Source organism: Muntiacus reevesi, chromosome 7 (assembly GCF_963930625.1).
Source record: "Muntiacus reevesi chromosome 7, mMunRee1.1, whole genome shotgun sequence".
Classification (NCBI taxonomy): domain Eukaryota; kingdom Metazoa; phylum Chordata; class Mammalia; order Artiodactyla; family Cervidae; genus Muntiacus; species Muntiacus reevesi.
The window spans coordinates 7,131,371-7,148,448 of NC_089255.1; the positions used below are offsets into that span (position 1 = coordinate 7,131,371).

General features: G+C 38.6%; 1 protein-coding gene across 2 annotated transcripts in view; it reads left to right on the plus strand.

Moving 5' to 3' along the window:
* POLK (DNA polymerase kappa) overlaps positions 1-17,078 on the plus strand; it is an 81,035-nt gene that overhangs the window by 26,153 nt on the left and 37,804 nt on the right. For both annotated transcript variants that reach the window (XM_065941119.1, XM_065941118.1), the window contains exon 2: positions 16,835-16,998. In XM_065941119.1, coding sequence (XP_065797191.1) covers positions 16,843-16,998 — 156 coding nt within the window. In that variant the 5' untranslated portion in view covers positions 16,835-16,842. The remainder of the gene's footprint in view (positions 1-16,834; positions 16,999-17,078) is intronic.

Below are 17,078 nucleotides of genomic sequence, written 5' to 3' on the forward strand. Positions count from 1 at the left end.
TTAAGCCAGCTTTTTGACTCTCCTCTTTCACTTTCATCAAGAGACTCTTTAGTTCTTCTTCACTTTCTGCCATAAGGGTGGTATAATCTGCATATCTGAGGTTATTGATATTTCTCCTGGCAGTCTTGATTCCAGCTTGTGCTTCATCCATCCCCACGTTTCACATGATGTACTCTGCATATAAGTTAAATAAGCAGGGTGACAATATACAATCTTCACTTACTCTTTTCCCTATTTAGAACCAGTCTGTTGTTCCATGTCTGGTTCTAACTGTTGCTTCCTGACTTGCATACAGACTTCTCAGGAGGCAGATCAGGTGGTCTGGTATTCCCATCTCTTTAAGAATTTTCCACAGTTTTTTGTGATACATACAGTCAAAGGCATTGGCATAGTCAATAAAGCAGAAGTAGATGTTTTTCTGGAACTCTCTTGCTTTTTTGATGATGCAGAGGATGTTGGCAATTTGATCTCTGGTTCCTCTGCCTTTTCTAAATCCAGCTTGAACATCTGCAAGTTCAAGGTTCACATATTGTTAAAGCCTGGCTTGGAGAATTTTGACCATTACTTTACCAACGTGTGAGACGAGTGCAATTGTGTGGTAGCTTGAGCATTCTTTGGCATTGCCTTTCTTTGGGGTTGGAATGAAAACTGACCTTTTCCAGTCCTGTGGCCACTGCTGAGTTTTCCAAATTTGCTGGCGTATTGGGTGTGGCAGTTTCACAGCATCATCTTTTAGGATTTGAAACAGCTCAACTGGAATTCCATCACCTCCACTAGCTTTGTTTGTAGTGATGCTTCCTAAGGCCCACTTAACTTTGCATTCCAGGTCATCTGGTTCTAGGTGAGTGATCACACCACTGTGGTTATCTGGGTCATGAGGATCTTTTTTGTGTAGTTCTTCTGTATTCTTGCCACCTCTTCTTAATATCTTTTGCTTCTGTTAGGTCCATACCATTTCTGTCTTTTTTTGTGCCCATCTTTGCATGAAATGTTCCCTTGGTATCTCTAATTTTCTTGAAGAGATCTCTAGTCTTTCCCACTCTATTGTTTTCCTCTATTTCTTTGCATTAGTCACTGATGAAAGCTTTCTTATCTCTCCCTGCTATTCTTTCAGTTCAGTTCAGTTCACTTGCTCAGTCCTGTCCAACTCTTTGCGACCCCATGGACTGCAGCACTTCAGGCCTCCCTGTCCATCACCAATCCCCAGAGGTTTTTCAAACTCATGTTCATTGAGTTGGTGATGCCGTCCAACCATCTCATCTTCTCTCGTCCCCTTCTCCTCCTCCCTTCAATCTTTCCCACCATCAGGGTCTTTTCAAATGAGTCAGCTCTTCTCATCAGGTGGCCAAAGTATTGGAGTTTCAGCTTCAACATCAGTCCTTCAATGAACTCTCAGGACTGATCACCTTTAGGATGAACTAGTTGGATCTCCTTGCAGTCCAAGGGACTCTCAAGAGACTTCTCCAACACCCCAGTTCAAAAGCATCAAGTCTTCAGCGCTCAGCTTTCTTTATAGTCCAACTCTCACATCCATACATGACCACTGGAAAAACCATAGCCTTGACTAGACAGACCTTTGTTGGCAAAGTAATGTCTCTGCTTTTTAATATACTGTCTAGGTTGGTCATAACTTTCCTGCCAAGGAGTAAGCGTCTTTTAATTTCATGGCTGCATTCACCATCTGCAGTGATTTTGGAGCCCCCCAAAATAAAGTCTGCCATTGTTTCCCCATCTATTTGCCATGAAGTTATTGGGTCAGAAGCCATGATCTTAGTTTTCTGAATGTTGACCTTTAAGCCAACTTTTTCACTCTCCTCTTTCACTTTCATCAAGAGGCTCTTTAGTTCTTCACTTTCTGCCATAAGAGTGGTGTCATCTGCATATCTGAGGTTATTGATATTTCTCCCAGAAATCTGGATTCCAGCTTGTGCTTCTTCCAGCCCAGCGTTTCTCATGATGTACTCTGCATATAAGTTAAATATGCAGGGTGACAATATACAGCCTTGACATACTCCTTCTCCTATTTGGAACCAGTCTGTTGTTCCATGTCTGGTTCTAACTGTTGCTTCCTGACTTGCATACAGACTTCTCAGGAGGCAGATCAGGTGGTCTGGTATTCCCATCTCTTTCAGAATTTTCCACAGTTTATTGTGATCCACAAAGAGTTCTTTGGAACTCTGCATTCAAATAAGTATATGTTTCCTTATCACCTTTGTCTTTGACTTCTCTTCTTTTCACAGCTATTTGTAAGGCCTCCTCAGACAACCATTTTGTCATTTTACATTTCTTTTTCTTGGGGATGGTCTTGGTCACTGCCTCCTGTACAGTGTCACAAACATCCATCCATAGTTCCTTAGGCACTCTAAGTAATCTAAACCTCCAAATCTATTTGTGGCTTCCACTGTATAATCATAAGTGATTTGATTTAGGTCATACCTGAATGGCCTAGTGGTTTTCCCTACTTTCTTCAATGTAAGTCTGAATTTGGCAATAAGGATTTTATGATCCGAGTGAGCCACAGTCAGCTCCCAGTCTTGTTTTTGCTGACTGTATAGAGCTTCTCCATCTTTGGCTGCAAAGAATATAATCAGTCTTATTTCTCCATTGACCATCTGGTGATATCCTTGTGTAGAGTCATCTCTTGTGTTGTTGGAAGAGGGTATATTCTACGACCAGTGCATTCTCTTGGCAAAACTCTATTAGCCTTTGCCCTACATCATTCTGTACTCCAAGGCCAAACTTGCCTGTTCCTTCAGGTATTTCTTGATTTCCTACTTCTGCGTTTCAGTCTTCTATAATGGAGAAGACATCTTTTTTGGGTGTTAGTTCTAGAAGGTCTTGTAGGTCTTCATAGATGTGTTCAACTTCAGCTTCTTCAGCATTACTGGTTGGGGCATAGACTTGGATTACCGTGATATTGAATGGTTTGACTTGGAAATGAGCAGAGGTCCTTCTGTTGTTTTTGAGATTGCATCCAAGTACTGCACTTCAGACTCTCTGTTGACTATGATGGCTACTCCATTTCTTCTATGGGACTGTTGCCCACAGTAGTAAATATAATGGGCATCTGAGTTAAAATCGTCCTTTCCAGTCCATTTTAGTTCACTGATTCCTAAAATGTTGATGTTTCTCTTCCCATCTCCTGTGAGACCACTTCTAATTTACCCTGATTCACAGACCTAACATTCAGTTTCCTATGCATCAGTGTTCCTAACTTCTATCACCAGTCACATCCACAACTGGATGTTGTTTTTCCTTTGGCTCCATAGGGTGCATAGGGTGGTCAAAAAAAACCGAAACAGTAATAATCTTTATTATACAGCTGTTTTAAAGCTCCACTGCTCAAAATGTGGCCTGTGGACCAGTACTAGTCAGTAACAAGATAATTACTGAATTTGAGAGTAAGCTCTTTCCTCTCTTTCTCTCTCTCTCTCTCTCTCTCTCTCTCTCTATATATATATATATATATATATATATATACACATACATACACACACACACACACACACACACATATATTTATATGTATACACATCACCAGTCATATATATATATGTTTGTATTAAAGTGCAGTGAAGGTCACTCAGTTGTGTCCGACTCTTTGCGACCCCATGGATTATACAGTCCGTGGAATTCTCCAGGCCTGAATACTGGAGTGGGTTGCCATTCCCTTCTCTAGGGGATCTTCCCAACCCAGGGATCGAACCTACATCTCCTGCATTGTGGGCAGGTTCTTTACCAGCTGAACAGCAAAGAAAGCCCAAGAATACCGGAGTGGGTAGCCTATCTCTCCTCCAGTGGATCTTACCGACCCAGGAATCAAACCAGGGTCTTCTGCATTGCAAGCGGATTCCTTACCAAATCTGAGTTATCAGGGAAGATCTACATATTTAAAAGCTATATATATTAACTATCTCAAAGTTTCTGTGCATCAAGAATCTTGTCTGGGCTTAACTGAGCACCTTTGGCTTGTGAGGTGGCGGTCAAACTATTGTCCAGGGCTGCAGTCTTGTCTAAAGACTTGATGGAGGAGGATCTAGTTCTACATTCACGCACGTGGAGTCCTCTCAGGACTGCCTCACATGGCAGCTGGCTTCCCCAGAGAGAGAGTAATCCAAGTGATAATGAGAATATTAAAGATGGAAGTCACATTCTTTTATAACCCACTTTTGGATATAACATTTTATCACTTCTGCTTCTGCTATATATTTTTTGTAAGAAGAGCGTCACTTTATTATACATTATGGCATTTGTTCCTTTTTCTTAGTTTTCCCAATATCTAGGATGTATTAAAGTTTATTTTAGTAGTATTAGGAAATGCATATTTCATTTGTAAATGAAATTTTGTTTCTTATTGTACTTGGCAGTATAAAAATGAGTGCTTCACATGCTGGAAACTACTGCCAAATTTGATTAATTTTCATAATTCAGTACCATGTACAGATTTAATAACAGGGTTAGTTCTAGTAATCATGTATGGATGTGAGAGTTGGACTGTGGTGTTGGAGAAGACTCTTGAGAGTCCCTTGGACTGCAAGGAGATTGAACCAGTCCATCCTAAAGGAGATCAGTCCTGGGTGTTCACTGGAAGCTGAAACTCCAATAATTTGGCCACCTCATGCGAAGAGTTGACTCATTGGAAAAGACCCTGATGCTGGGAGGAATTGGGGGCAGGAGGAGAAGAGGACAACAGAGGATGACATGATTGGATGGCATCACCGACTCAATGGACATGGGTTTGGGTAAACTCCGGGAGTTGGTGATGTACAGGGAGGCCTGGCGTGCTGCAATTCATGGGGTCGCAAAGAGTCGAACACAACTGACCAACTGAACTGAACTGAACTGAACTGAGTTAACCATAATAGCTTACTGTCATTGGGCAAGGTTTTTGGCAAAAATATTATCTTTGTAGGTTTTGCAAATATGCTAATGCCATTATGGTTTAAAATTCTTGAATCTTGATAAATTTTAGCTGTCCCCTTAATAAAGACCTATACTTTATTTTAACCTTTTATAATTATATTTACATAGCAATAAGTCAGATTTTAAGTTCCAAGACAGAGTTGCTATTAGTGTTAGCTTAGAGTAAAGGCAGTAACAAGCTATATGGTTCTAATCTCTGTTAAAATAAATGGATGCAGTTTTCAGAGTCGGCTGGTAAGGAAGATAGAAACATTTCCAATGATTACTAGATTGGCAATCAAAAAGAAAAATTTCATAAGGAAACCAGAGATATCATTCATTTTCCTTTTTTTAAGAAAATCATGGTGTCTTACAGAGGGAGAGATACATCTTGCTTACTTGTGAAAGTTATATAATACAAGTACATATTTAGATTAAGGGATTAAAATTATCTGTTAATGTGAGCATTGTAAATAGCAGATATATACATTTTTAAAATATACATGTTCTGAACTAAAGTTCCAGAGATTGACTTGAGGATATCCTGGGATTTGATTCAAAACCTTACTCTGAAAAAACTTGATTTACTCTTAGAAGTATATTTAATGTGATTTTTTTTTTAATATTTAAGATGCATTTATGTGTCAAACTTCATTTATACAAAGTATTTCTGTACATATTCTACACATTAATATGTTATTTTTAAATCAGTCATACTGAACATGACTGCATTTATACAATTAATTATTATGAGATCAAATTCCACATTAGGTATTAATACTGAAATTTCATACATGTCTAGACGTGATTACCTTAATATTATATTCATACACTTAAGGTAAACTAAAATATAGCTCCTTGGTATCTTGATTTGAATTTTAGGACCGTATCAGTGGTGTAGCCTTAAAAGCCATGAAGAATATTTCCTTTTGGTCTGCTATGTTCCATGGTATGCAAGGGATGGGTACTGTTGGTTCTTTCCAAATTCCCTAAAGTTAGGTGGTGTATTGTGTGTATGGAGACAGGGGAGAGTTTGTGTGTGATTTTTTTTTACTTGCCATGTTTTTAGTAATGAAGATTTTTATTAGTTTTGTATGATTTCTCAATCAATTCCAGGCTTGTATTTGCAGCCAGGCCTGTAGGCTTCATCACATTTTAGAGAAATAAGCAATAATGAAAATGAAAGAAGAGATTCCACATTTGTGGTATACTTGGTGTGTGTTTACTGTGCCATGGGCTCTTACATATCACACATTTAATCTTCAGAAACCCTGAAAAATAAGTTTTACAGAGCAAAATACCAAAATTTATAGACCTTAAATTGCCCTTGATGACACAACTTGGTTATATTTCAGAATTTAAACTTCAGTCCATGTCTTTCAGGCTTCAAAGCACATACTATTTGCACCATGTCAAAATTCCTTTTAGAATTGAATTCTTTCTTAAGTCTTCTGTATGTTAAAATAAGCAGTTAGCATATTTAAATCTGGTTATGAAAAAATAGGTTTTAGTAAGTCTGGACTGCTTTTGCTTTTTTTTGTTAATAGCTCTCATTGCCTTGCCCTATCTTGTGCTCAGTCACATCCGAGTCTTTTGTGACCCCATGGACGTGTAGCCTGCCAGGCTCCTCTGTCCATGGGATTCTCCAGACAAGGATACTGGAATGGGCTGCCATTTCCTCCTCCAAGGGATCTTCCTAACCCAGATTGAATCTGCATCTTCTGTGTCTCCTGCATTGTGAGACAGATTCTTTACCACTGAGCCATCTGGGAAGCCAATAACTCTCATTAGTTAGCATAAATCACTTGTGTAACAGATGATAGTTTAATAAATTATTCTAGCTAAGTACTTTTGCACATATTTTTATTTTTAATTCATGCTCCCTTTCACAAACCTTCCTTTAAAGTTATTCTTAACTATTTAAAGTTCCCTGATGGTGGGAAAGAATGAGAGTGGGAGGACAAGGGGAAGACAGAGGATGAGATGGTTGGATGGCATCACCAACTCAATGGACGTGAGTTTGAGTAAGCTCTGAGAGTTCATGATGGACAGGGAACCTGGCATTCTTCAGTCCAGGGGTCGGACACGACTAAGTGACTGAACTGAACTGAACTGAAAGTTGAATGAGACAGAAGGCATTCAAAAACCTACACTCCACATAATCCTACAGACATATAGAATTCACAGATACAGAATAATTTACTGAAACTATCTGCTTCTCAGTACAGAATGAAATATATCCTGATACAAAACACATTTACTAATCAATTGAAATGTAAAGTCCCAAAGTTCAGCTTATACACTCCTATTTTGATGATGAGTTGCATATTTTGTAAAAGTCTTCTAGGTTCCTTTTACAATGAAAATTTTGTTTACACTTACATGAAGTTGTAGGCTAAGAGATTCTTTCTCTGGATATTATAGGCCAGGTCAGCAAAAATATTGACTTTACCTAGTTCAGTTCAGTCGTTCAGTCGTGTTTAACTCTGCGACCCCATGAACTGCAGCACGCCAGGCCTCCCTGTTCTTTACCAACTCCTGGAGTCTACCCAAATTCATGTCCATTGCGTCAGTGATGCCATCCAACCATCACATCCTCTGTCATCCCCTTCTCATGCCTTCAATCTTTCCCAGCATCAGGGTCTTTTCAAATGAGTCAGCTCTCTGCGTCAGGTGACCAAAGTATCGGAGTTTCAGCTTCAGCATCAGTCCTTCCAATGAATATTCAGGGCTGATTTTCTTTAAGATGGACTGGTTGGATCTCCTTGTAGTCCAAGGGACTTTCAAGAGTCTTCTCCAACGCCACAGTTTAAAAGCATCAATTTTTTGGTGCTCAGCTTTCTTTATGGTCCAACTCTCACATCCATATGTGACTACTGGAAAAACCATTACTTTTACTAGACAGACCTTTGTTGGCAATGTAATGTCTCTGCTTTTTAATATGCTGTCTAGGTTGGTCATAGCTTTTCTTCCAAGGAGCAAGGGTCTTTTAATTTCATGGCTGCAATCACCATCTGCTGTGATTTTAGAGCCCCCAGAAATAAAGTCTGTCACTGTTTCCATTGTTTCCCCATCTATTTGCCATGAACTGTTGGGACCAGATGCCATGATCTTAGTTTTCTGAATGTTGAGTTTTAAACCAACTTTTTCACTCTCCTCTTTCACTTTCATCAAGACGGTCTTTATTATTGTTCACTTTCTGCCATACTGTGGTGTCATCTGCATATCTGAGGTTATTGATATTTCTCCTGGCTATCTTGATTCCAACTTGTGCTTCATCCAATCCAGCGTTTCTCATGACGTACTCTGCATGTAAGTCAAATAAGCAGGGTGACAATATACAGCCTTGACATACTCCTTTCCCTATTTGGAACCAGTCTGTTGTTGCATGCTCAGTTCTAACTGTTGCTTTCTAACCTGCATATAGATTTCTCAAGAGGCAGGTCAGGAGGTCTGGTATTCCCGTCTCTTTAAGAATTTGCCACAGTTTGTTGTGATCCACACAGTCAAAGGCTTTGGCATAGTCAGTAAAGTAGCTGCTGCTGCTAAGTCACGATAGTCATGTCCGACTCTGTGCGACCCCATAGATGGCAGCCCACTAGGCTTCCGTCTCTGCGATTCTCCAGGCAAGAACACTGGAGTGGGTTGCCATTTCCTTCTCCAGTACATGAAAGTGAAAAGTGAAAGTGAAGTTGCTCAGTCGTCTCCGACTCTTCGCAACCCCATGGACTGCAGCCTACCAGGCTCCTCCGTCCATGGGATTTCTCAGGCAAGAGTACTGGAGTGGGTTGCCATTACCTTCTCCACAATAAAGCAGAAGTAGATGTTCTTCTGGAACTGTCTTGCTTTTTCAATGTTCCACTGGATGTTGGCAATTTGATTTCTGGTTCCTCTGCTTTTTCTAAATCCAGCTTAACCATCTGGAAGTTCACGGTTTACATACTGTTGAAGCCTGGCTTGCAGAATTTTGAACATTACTTTGCTAGCATGTGAGGTGCGTGCAGTTGTGCAGTAGTTTGAGCATTCTTTGGCATTGCCTTTCTTTGGGATTGGAATAAACACTGACCTTTTCCAGTCCTGTGGCCACTGCTGAATTTTCCAAATTTGCTGGCACATTGAGTGTAGCACTTTCACAGCATCATCTTTTAGAGTTTGAAATAGCTCAACTGGAATTCCATCACCTCCACTAGCTTTGTTCACAGTGATGCTTCCTAAGACCCACTTGGCTTCGCATTCCAGGATATCTGATCAGACCGTCGTGGTTATCTGGGTCATGAAGCTCTTTTTTTGTATAGTTCTTCTGTGTATTCTTGCCACGTCTTCTTAATATCTTTTGCTTCTGTTAGGTCCATATGATTTCTGTCCTTTATTGTGCCCATCTTTGCATGAAATGTTCCCTTGGTATTTCTAATTTTCTTGAAGAGATCTCTAGTCTTTCCCATTCCATTGTTTTCCTCTATTTCTTTGCATTGATCACTGAGGAAGGCTTTCTGTCTCTCCTTGCTATTCTTTGAAACTCTGCATTAAAATAGTTATATCTTTCCTTATTTCCTTTGCCTTTCACTTCTCTTACTTTCACAGCTATTTGTAAGGCCTCCTCAGACAGCCATTTTGCCTTTTTGCATTTCTTTATCTTGGGGATGGTCTTGATCACTGCCTCCTGTACAGTGTCAGGAACCTCCGTCCATAGTTCTTCAGGCACTCTTTCAGATATAATCCCTTGAATCTATTTGTCACTTCTGCTGTATAATCATAAGGGATTTGATTTAGATCATACCTGAATGGCCTAGTGGTTTTCCCTACTTTCTTCAATATAAATCTGAATTTCATGATCTGAGTGAGCCACAATCAGCTCCTGGTCTTGTTTTTGCTGACTGTAGAGAGCTTCTCCATCTTTGGCTGCAAAGAATATAATCAGTCTTATTTCTGTATTGACCATCTGGTGAGGTCCATGTGTAGAGTTGTCTTCTGTGTTGTTAGAAGAGGTTGTTTGCTATGACCAGTGCGTTTTCTTGGCAGAACTCTATTAGCCTTTGCCCTGCTTCATTCTGTACTCCAGGGCCAAATTTGCCTGTTACTCCAGGTATCTCTTGACTTCCTACTTTTGCATTTCAGTCCCCTTTAATGAAGAGGACATCTTTTTTGGGTGTTAGTTCTAGAAGGTCTTGTAGGTCTTCGTAGAACCATTCAACTTCAGCTTCTTCAGCATTACTGGTTGGGGCATAGGCTTGGATTACCGTGATGTTGAATGGTTTGCCTTGGAAACGAACAGAGATCATTCTGTCGTTTTTGAGATTGCATCCAAGTACTGCATTTGGACTGTTTTGTTGACTATGATGGCTGTTCCGTTTCTTCTAAGGGATTCTTGCCCACAATAGTAGATACAATGGTCATCTGAGTTAAATTCACCCATTCTAGTGCATTTTAATTCACTGATTCCTAAAATGTCGACGTTCACTTTTTGCCATCTCCTGTTTGACCACTTCCAATTTGCATTGATTCATGGACCTAACATTCCAGGTTCCTATGCAATATTGCTCTTCACAGCATCGGATTTTGCTTCCATCGCCAGTCACATCCACAACTGGGTGTTGTTTTTGCTTTGGCTCCATCCCTTCATTCTTTCTGGAGTTATTTCTCCACTGATCTCCAGTAGCATATTGGGTACCTACCGACCTGGGGAGTTCCTCTTTCAGTGTCCTATCTTTTTGCCCTTTCATACTGTTCATGGGGTTCTCAAGGCAAGAATCCTGAAGTTGTTTACCATTCCCTTCTCCAGTGGACCACTTTTTGTCAGAACTCTCCACTGTGACCTGTCTGTCTTGGGTGCCCTACCCAGCATGACTCATAGTTATATCCAACTCTATTTGGAATAAATTAAATAAGCAACTCAGGAAGTAAAAAGGCAATGGAAGAAAATACATGCATGGGTCTCTCTTAAAGAGTAGACCTTAATTCCTTAGTGAGAACTTGAGTTTGGTTTTTGTTTTTTTTTAAGCCACACTGTGTGGCTTGCGGTGTCTTAGTTCCCAGAACAGGGATAGATCCCTGACCACAGCAGTTGAAAGCGCCTGAGTTCTAACCACTGGACCACCAGGGAACTTTGAACATGAGTTTTCTTTTAGCATACATCCCCTTGATTTATGATCTGTGAGGTTACATTAGTTCTGTATTTCTCTTAGTGATGCATATAAATTTTTAGATCATGCAAATAATCCTATCTCAAATAATTTTGAAATTTTTGTCCATCTTATTTTGTCAGGACACAAAAAAAACTAAAGTTGAAAATACAGAGGTTCCTCTGTGCTTTCATTCCCAGCATATAAGAATTGTAGTCATGTGGTTTGCGTGTATGTGTTCACATATGTGTTTGTAAAATAATTGGAGAGGAACATGTTAACAAATTAACACAGTCTGTTAAAGTCTTGGGATTTGACTTTTTCATTTTCTTGAAATTTTAAAAGGTATTTTTTTATAATAAATAAAAATGAAAAAGGAAAAGTAAGTCAGACATTAATTTGAAAATTACTATGTTAAAATTTGAGTAGTGTTCTTAATTTATTACATTTAATTCACTCTTGTAGATTGTTAAAAGAACATTTAATCACAGTCCAGAGTTTTTATTGGGTACTTAATCTGTTCAAACAACCATATTAAATATTTGAATAGTTGAGGAATTTAAAAATATTTGTTCTTAAGATACATAATGTTTGTTTGGGGGAGGTGAGGGAGTTATTGAGTTTGATTATCACATGTTAGAAATAAGAAGCAAGTTCCACCTTGAAACCTACTATAGTTTAGTTTTCCCTCTTTCTCTTCTTTCCCCTCTTCCTTCTTCTCCTGTTTAGTCCTCTCTTTCTCTCTCTTATTACCTTTTGTATATTTTGCCTGTTTCCTGATAGATTAGTTCCAGGTGACTTTGGTCAATATGCTAAGCATTTGTGATATTGTTTATATAGTTTTGTGTGCTTTCTTATAAGGAGTAGGAACTTTACCACATAAAACTTCCTTAGAATTCCTTCTGAAAACTTCTAATTTTCCAGTCTTACTATCACCAAAAATAGAGGTTGGCCTTGCAGTTTTTAAGTGGTAACCTGAATAGTCAGTGGTAGAATTAGACTGGAAAAATTTTAGTATTTTTAGAGAAAATGTACTTTTAAAGCAATATGCTAAATCACAAGGACCCGGAGTTCTTTCCTTTGAGCTGTGCATTTACTGTTTGTGCTTCTGAGCTGAAGTGAAACAGACTGTATTCAATAATATCAAACAATAAAAATGTTTGACTGTTTTCTTTCTCAAAGAAACTTTTTGTTTATAAGGCACAGTTATATCCATTCATAGGCCTTGGGACTATATATGTGACTATATGTGAATGCATAGTATCCATAGGACAAATACTTCTTTGGAAGCAGAACAAACAAAATTCTGTATGATCTGTAAATATCAGCTTTTTTCAAGGGTGCTTACAGTGTACCCTCTTCCCTTTTAGGGCCTCTTTATCTTAAAGAGAGAAAAGTAAGACAGGTGATTTTCACAGCTTTGGATATTTGTCTTAATTTTAGTAATAATAAGTATTGATTGAGCTTTTATCATGTACCAGACACCATACTAGGCACTTCCATTATATGCTGCCCTCACAATGCTGTTTGAAATAATACTAAATCTCACTTTCCAGAAAAATATGGAAAATTATCATACTTTGTTATAGTATGTGATCACATCTGTTTGGAGCTCCCCCTTTCAATTTTGGATTTTTAGGTAAAGAAACTCAGTGAGAACTAATGGGAAAAATGCAGATAACCAATACTAATGAGAAATTTTAGAAATTTGAAAATAAGAGAAATACTAAAAACAAAAGAAGAATCACCATAATAACATAAATGATATTACCAAAAGTAACACATGGAGATCCAAGTATACTAAAACTTAGTATGTTGTTTATATTTCTTCAATGATTTTTCTTAGATTTAGATAGAATTGAAGAATATTTAATCAAAGAAATTAGATTTAACAAAGTAACTTAATTTCCCAAGGTAGAAATACAAGCTACAATTTTTTAATATTAATGGAGCCTGGCAAGCATTCTAATATGTAAATTGGAAATATTCTTACATTATAAGTCTCAAAAGCTTTAATAAACCAATTTAACCATTAAATATCATAGGAAAATAAGGCTTATAAAATCAAAAGTTGTTAAGCTCATAGAATTGTCCTTATTTATATAATATTAAAGTAAGGGAAAATTAATAGTATTTTTAAATGATTAACTTCAGAAAAGCAGTTTTTCTCCCAATCTTTTAATGTGACTAAGTGACCTTGCTATGTGAATAAAAGAATAAGAAAATGATATAAACCTAGTTCAACCATTTAATAAATATTTATTGACTACCTACTCTGTGCCAAGCACTGTGTGAGGCATTCAGTGGGAGGACAATGTTCACTGCCCTCATGGAACTTAACGTTTTCATAGGGGGAGGCAGACAGCAAACATAGTAAGTATGTTAGGGAATGATAAACATAGTAAGTAAACTATGCACAGCAGTAGGGCAGTGGAAAGAGGGTGTGGGAGGGATAACCAGGCTACAATTTTAAATAGGGAGTTGGGGTATGCCCTCATTAAGAAGGTGACATTAAGCCAAGACTTAAAGGAGATAAGGGAGTTTAGTCAAAGAATTGGCCAAAGAACCCTCCAGGAGAAAGGAACAGGTGGTGCAAAAGGCCTCAAGGTCAGAGTGCCTCGCAGATTTGAGAACAGCAAAGTTGGACAGCAGTGAGCAAGCATGGGAGAACATTAGGTATGGAGGTAGACAGGTAACAGGTAAGAGTGATACAGATTCTGTAAAGATTTGGGGTTTATTCTAGAGTGAGACGAGGTAGGCTTATACAGTTTTTAGCAGAGGAGTGATGTGACCTCACTCGTGGTTAGGAGAATCAGTTTGGCTACTGTGTTGATAATTGACTATAGGGGGCAAGGGCAGCAACAGAGACAATTTAAGCGGCTATTGCAATAATCCAGGAAAAAAATAATGGTGGTTCAGACTAGTGTGACAATAGTGAGAGAAGGTTACATTCCTGGTACACTTTGAAAGTAGAGCCCTCAAGATTTCCTGACAGTTTGGATGCGGGGTGTATGAGAAAGAGTAGAGTCAAGAATGACTGCAACGTGTTTTGCGTGATCGATTGGAAGGGATTAGAGTTGCCCTCAGCTGAGATGAGGAAGGCTGAAAATTGAGCTGGTTTGGGGGATGGAGGCAGAAGAGAAGGTCCATTTCGGACTTGTTAAATTTGAGATGTCAGGCAGGCATTTGGACTAGAGCTGTAAGCTTGGAAGTCATTAGCATGTAGATGAAAGTAAATCTGTGCCCATGAAACTGGATATATGTTGCCTGGCAATGGGGCATCAACAAGGCAGCAAGGTAACTGAAAACTATACGTCTCACAACTGTGCCTGGGGCCAGTATTGCTTATAGCCCAGTTCTTCTCACCAATTAAGGGCTAAAATCAATTCTCAAGAGTTTGGGGACTAAGTAACATACTGTGTGTGAAGTAGTGGGCTTTCAATAATTGTTTCTGTTCCTTCCTTTCATACAGTTCACCATTTAAAGGAAAAGGCAGCTTAAAAGTAGGCTGTCTGCATTTAGCCTCTTCATTCTTCAGTATTGTTGGTTTGGGAAAACTATGAATGAATTACATTCACCTGTTTTACTAGAAAATGAGACTATTGGATTGCTAAAGCATAAGGCAAAATACAGGGTAATATTAGGCTTAATGTGAAAGCTGAAGAGAAGAATATGCAAAGGATAATAGAAAATCAACCTGTATTCCCTTAGTTACCAGTGGTTCCTATACTTCATGGCACCCTGGAATTATCTGGGCATCTCTTAAAAATATTTATATCCGACTTCTACTCCTAGACTTTCTGACCTACTTGGTATGGCATACAAGCTGGGCATCGAGGGTTTTAAGATCTCTACGGTGGATGTAATGTGTAGCAAAGTTTGACAACTATTGTGATATACAGGTTTATTTTATTTTCTTTCTAGTGGAACCATCACTAATAATCACAGTATTCAAATTTCATTTTATAATTTACTTTTTTCTTTGCTGGTACTAAAAATGAAAGCAGCTCCCAAGAAGAGGTCCTCTTAAGGGCATTATGCTAAGGGTAATAAGTCAGAGAAAAATATTGTATAATCTCACTTACATGTGGAATCTAAAACTGCAAACAGAAAACTCACAGAGAACAGATTGGTGGCTGCCAGTGGCAGTGACGGGGAGAGGAGTGAAGGGGTGAGAGGTAGGGAGTGGGGGAAATAGGTAACAGGAGTCAAAAGGTATAAGCTTTCAATTATAAAATAAATCATGCAAATGTAATGCACACCATGGTGAATATAGTTCATGTGATATTGTATTGTTGAAAATTGCTAAGAGAATGGATCTTAAAAGTTCTCATCAGAAGAAAAACATTTGTAACTATGTATGGTGATATTAAAATAGAAAAAGGGGAAGGGGAGAGGAGGGGGTCACTGGGGAGAGAAGGGCCTCAATGCAGGGTAGAATAAATGAGCCTGCTGTAAATCATCCAAATGAGAAATTATGGTCATAATTTGTTGTAGATTCATGGCAGCTATTCACCTGGCCATTTATTTGTAGTATGTGAAAAAGTGAAAGTGTTAGCTGCTCAGTCGTGTCCAACTCTTTGCGACCCCATGGACTGGAGTCCCAACCCAGGGATCAAACCCGAGTCTCCTGCATTGCAGGCAGATTCTTTACAGTCTGAGCCACCAGGGTGGAAGAGCCCCAAACTGGAGGCAGCTGTGATGTCCTGGTAGCTGCGTTAGATCTGGAGTGAGAAGACTTGGCGTGAAATCCTAGATCTTTTGCTTTTTATCAGAGCTGTGGTGGGCAATTCATTTAACCTTCCTGAAATTCAAATTTCTTTCTCCCTAACATGAGAATGTGCAAAGCTATTTTCTGTGGTTGTTTTAATTGTTTTTAAAAGCTAATGTATGTGAAGGTAAATTATAAAGAGTTATATTAAAATCTGAAAGAATTATTATTTGAAATTAACCTCAGAAGTGACGTGACTTTGCAAAGTGTAATGATTTTCTGCAAGGGGATAGATTTTTTTCCCTGTATTTTTCACTGATTTAAGAATGGAACTCTGCAACCAGTAGGTAATAAATGCTATTGAACTTACATTTGGCAGGGAAGGTGTTACTTTGTATTTATTTCTTATACAGTGCATTGTGCTGTGCAGTGATTTTATTTGCTCAGTCGTGTCTGACTCTTTGCGACCCCATGGACTGTAGCCCACCAGGCTTCTCTGTCCATGGGGATTCTCCAGGCAGGAATACTGGAGTGGGTTGCCATGTGCTCCTCCAGGGGGTCTTCCCAACCCAGGGATCGAACCCAGTTCTCTCACATTGCAGGTGGATTCTTTACTGTCTGAGCCCCCAGGGAAACCCATACAGTGCATTAAATAGAGGAAAAAACATAAACATTGGACACAAGTATTGTCACTTATCAAATGTCTGTCAGTAGGCATGTTCCATAACTCAGGTTTCTTTTCTCTTATATATTGGGGATAATAATATCTACCTTCCAGGGCTGATGTGTGAAATTCAAGTGTAAAGCTCCATGTGTAGTGACTGGCACAGAGTTGGCAGGAAATGTTAATCCCTTTCTTCCTTCCAAGAGTATAAATCTTGGGATAATAATTTTTAAATCTGAGTACTAATTATTTCTCAGTAACCAAAAAAATCTTAACTGGCATTTTTGTTTTGCTGATTTTTATGTCAGTTATTAAAATGACACCCCTCTCCCAAACCCTTGTCCTCCATGAATGCTTTGAAAAACATGTTTGTTTGGTATGCTTTTTCAGATACTAAAAAGAACCATTTTACCATTAACTTTTTTTCTTTTCTTCAAGTTTACACCATGGATAGCACAGAGGAGAAGAGTGACAGCGCAAAGGAGAAGAGTGACAATTACAAAGATGATCTTCTGCTCAGGATGGGACTTAATGATAATAAAGCTGGAATGGAAGGATTAGATAAAGAGAAAATTAACAAAATTATAATGGAAGCCACAAAGGTATGTTCCTTTTTTTCTTTCAATATCTTTAGCTTAGTAACCTTTTTACTTTTTTTAAATAGAAAGTTAGTGAGTTTTAG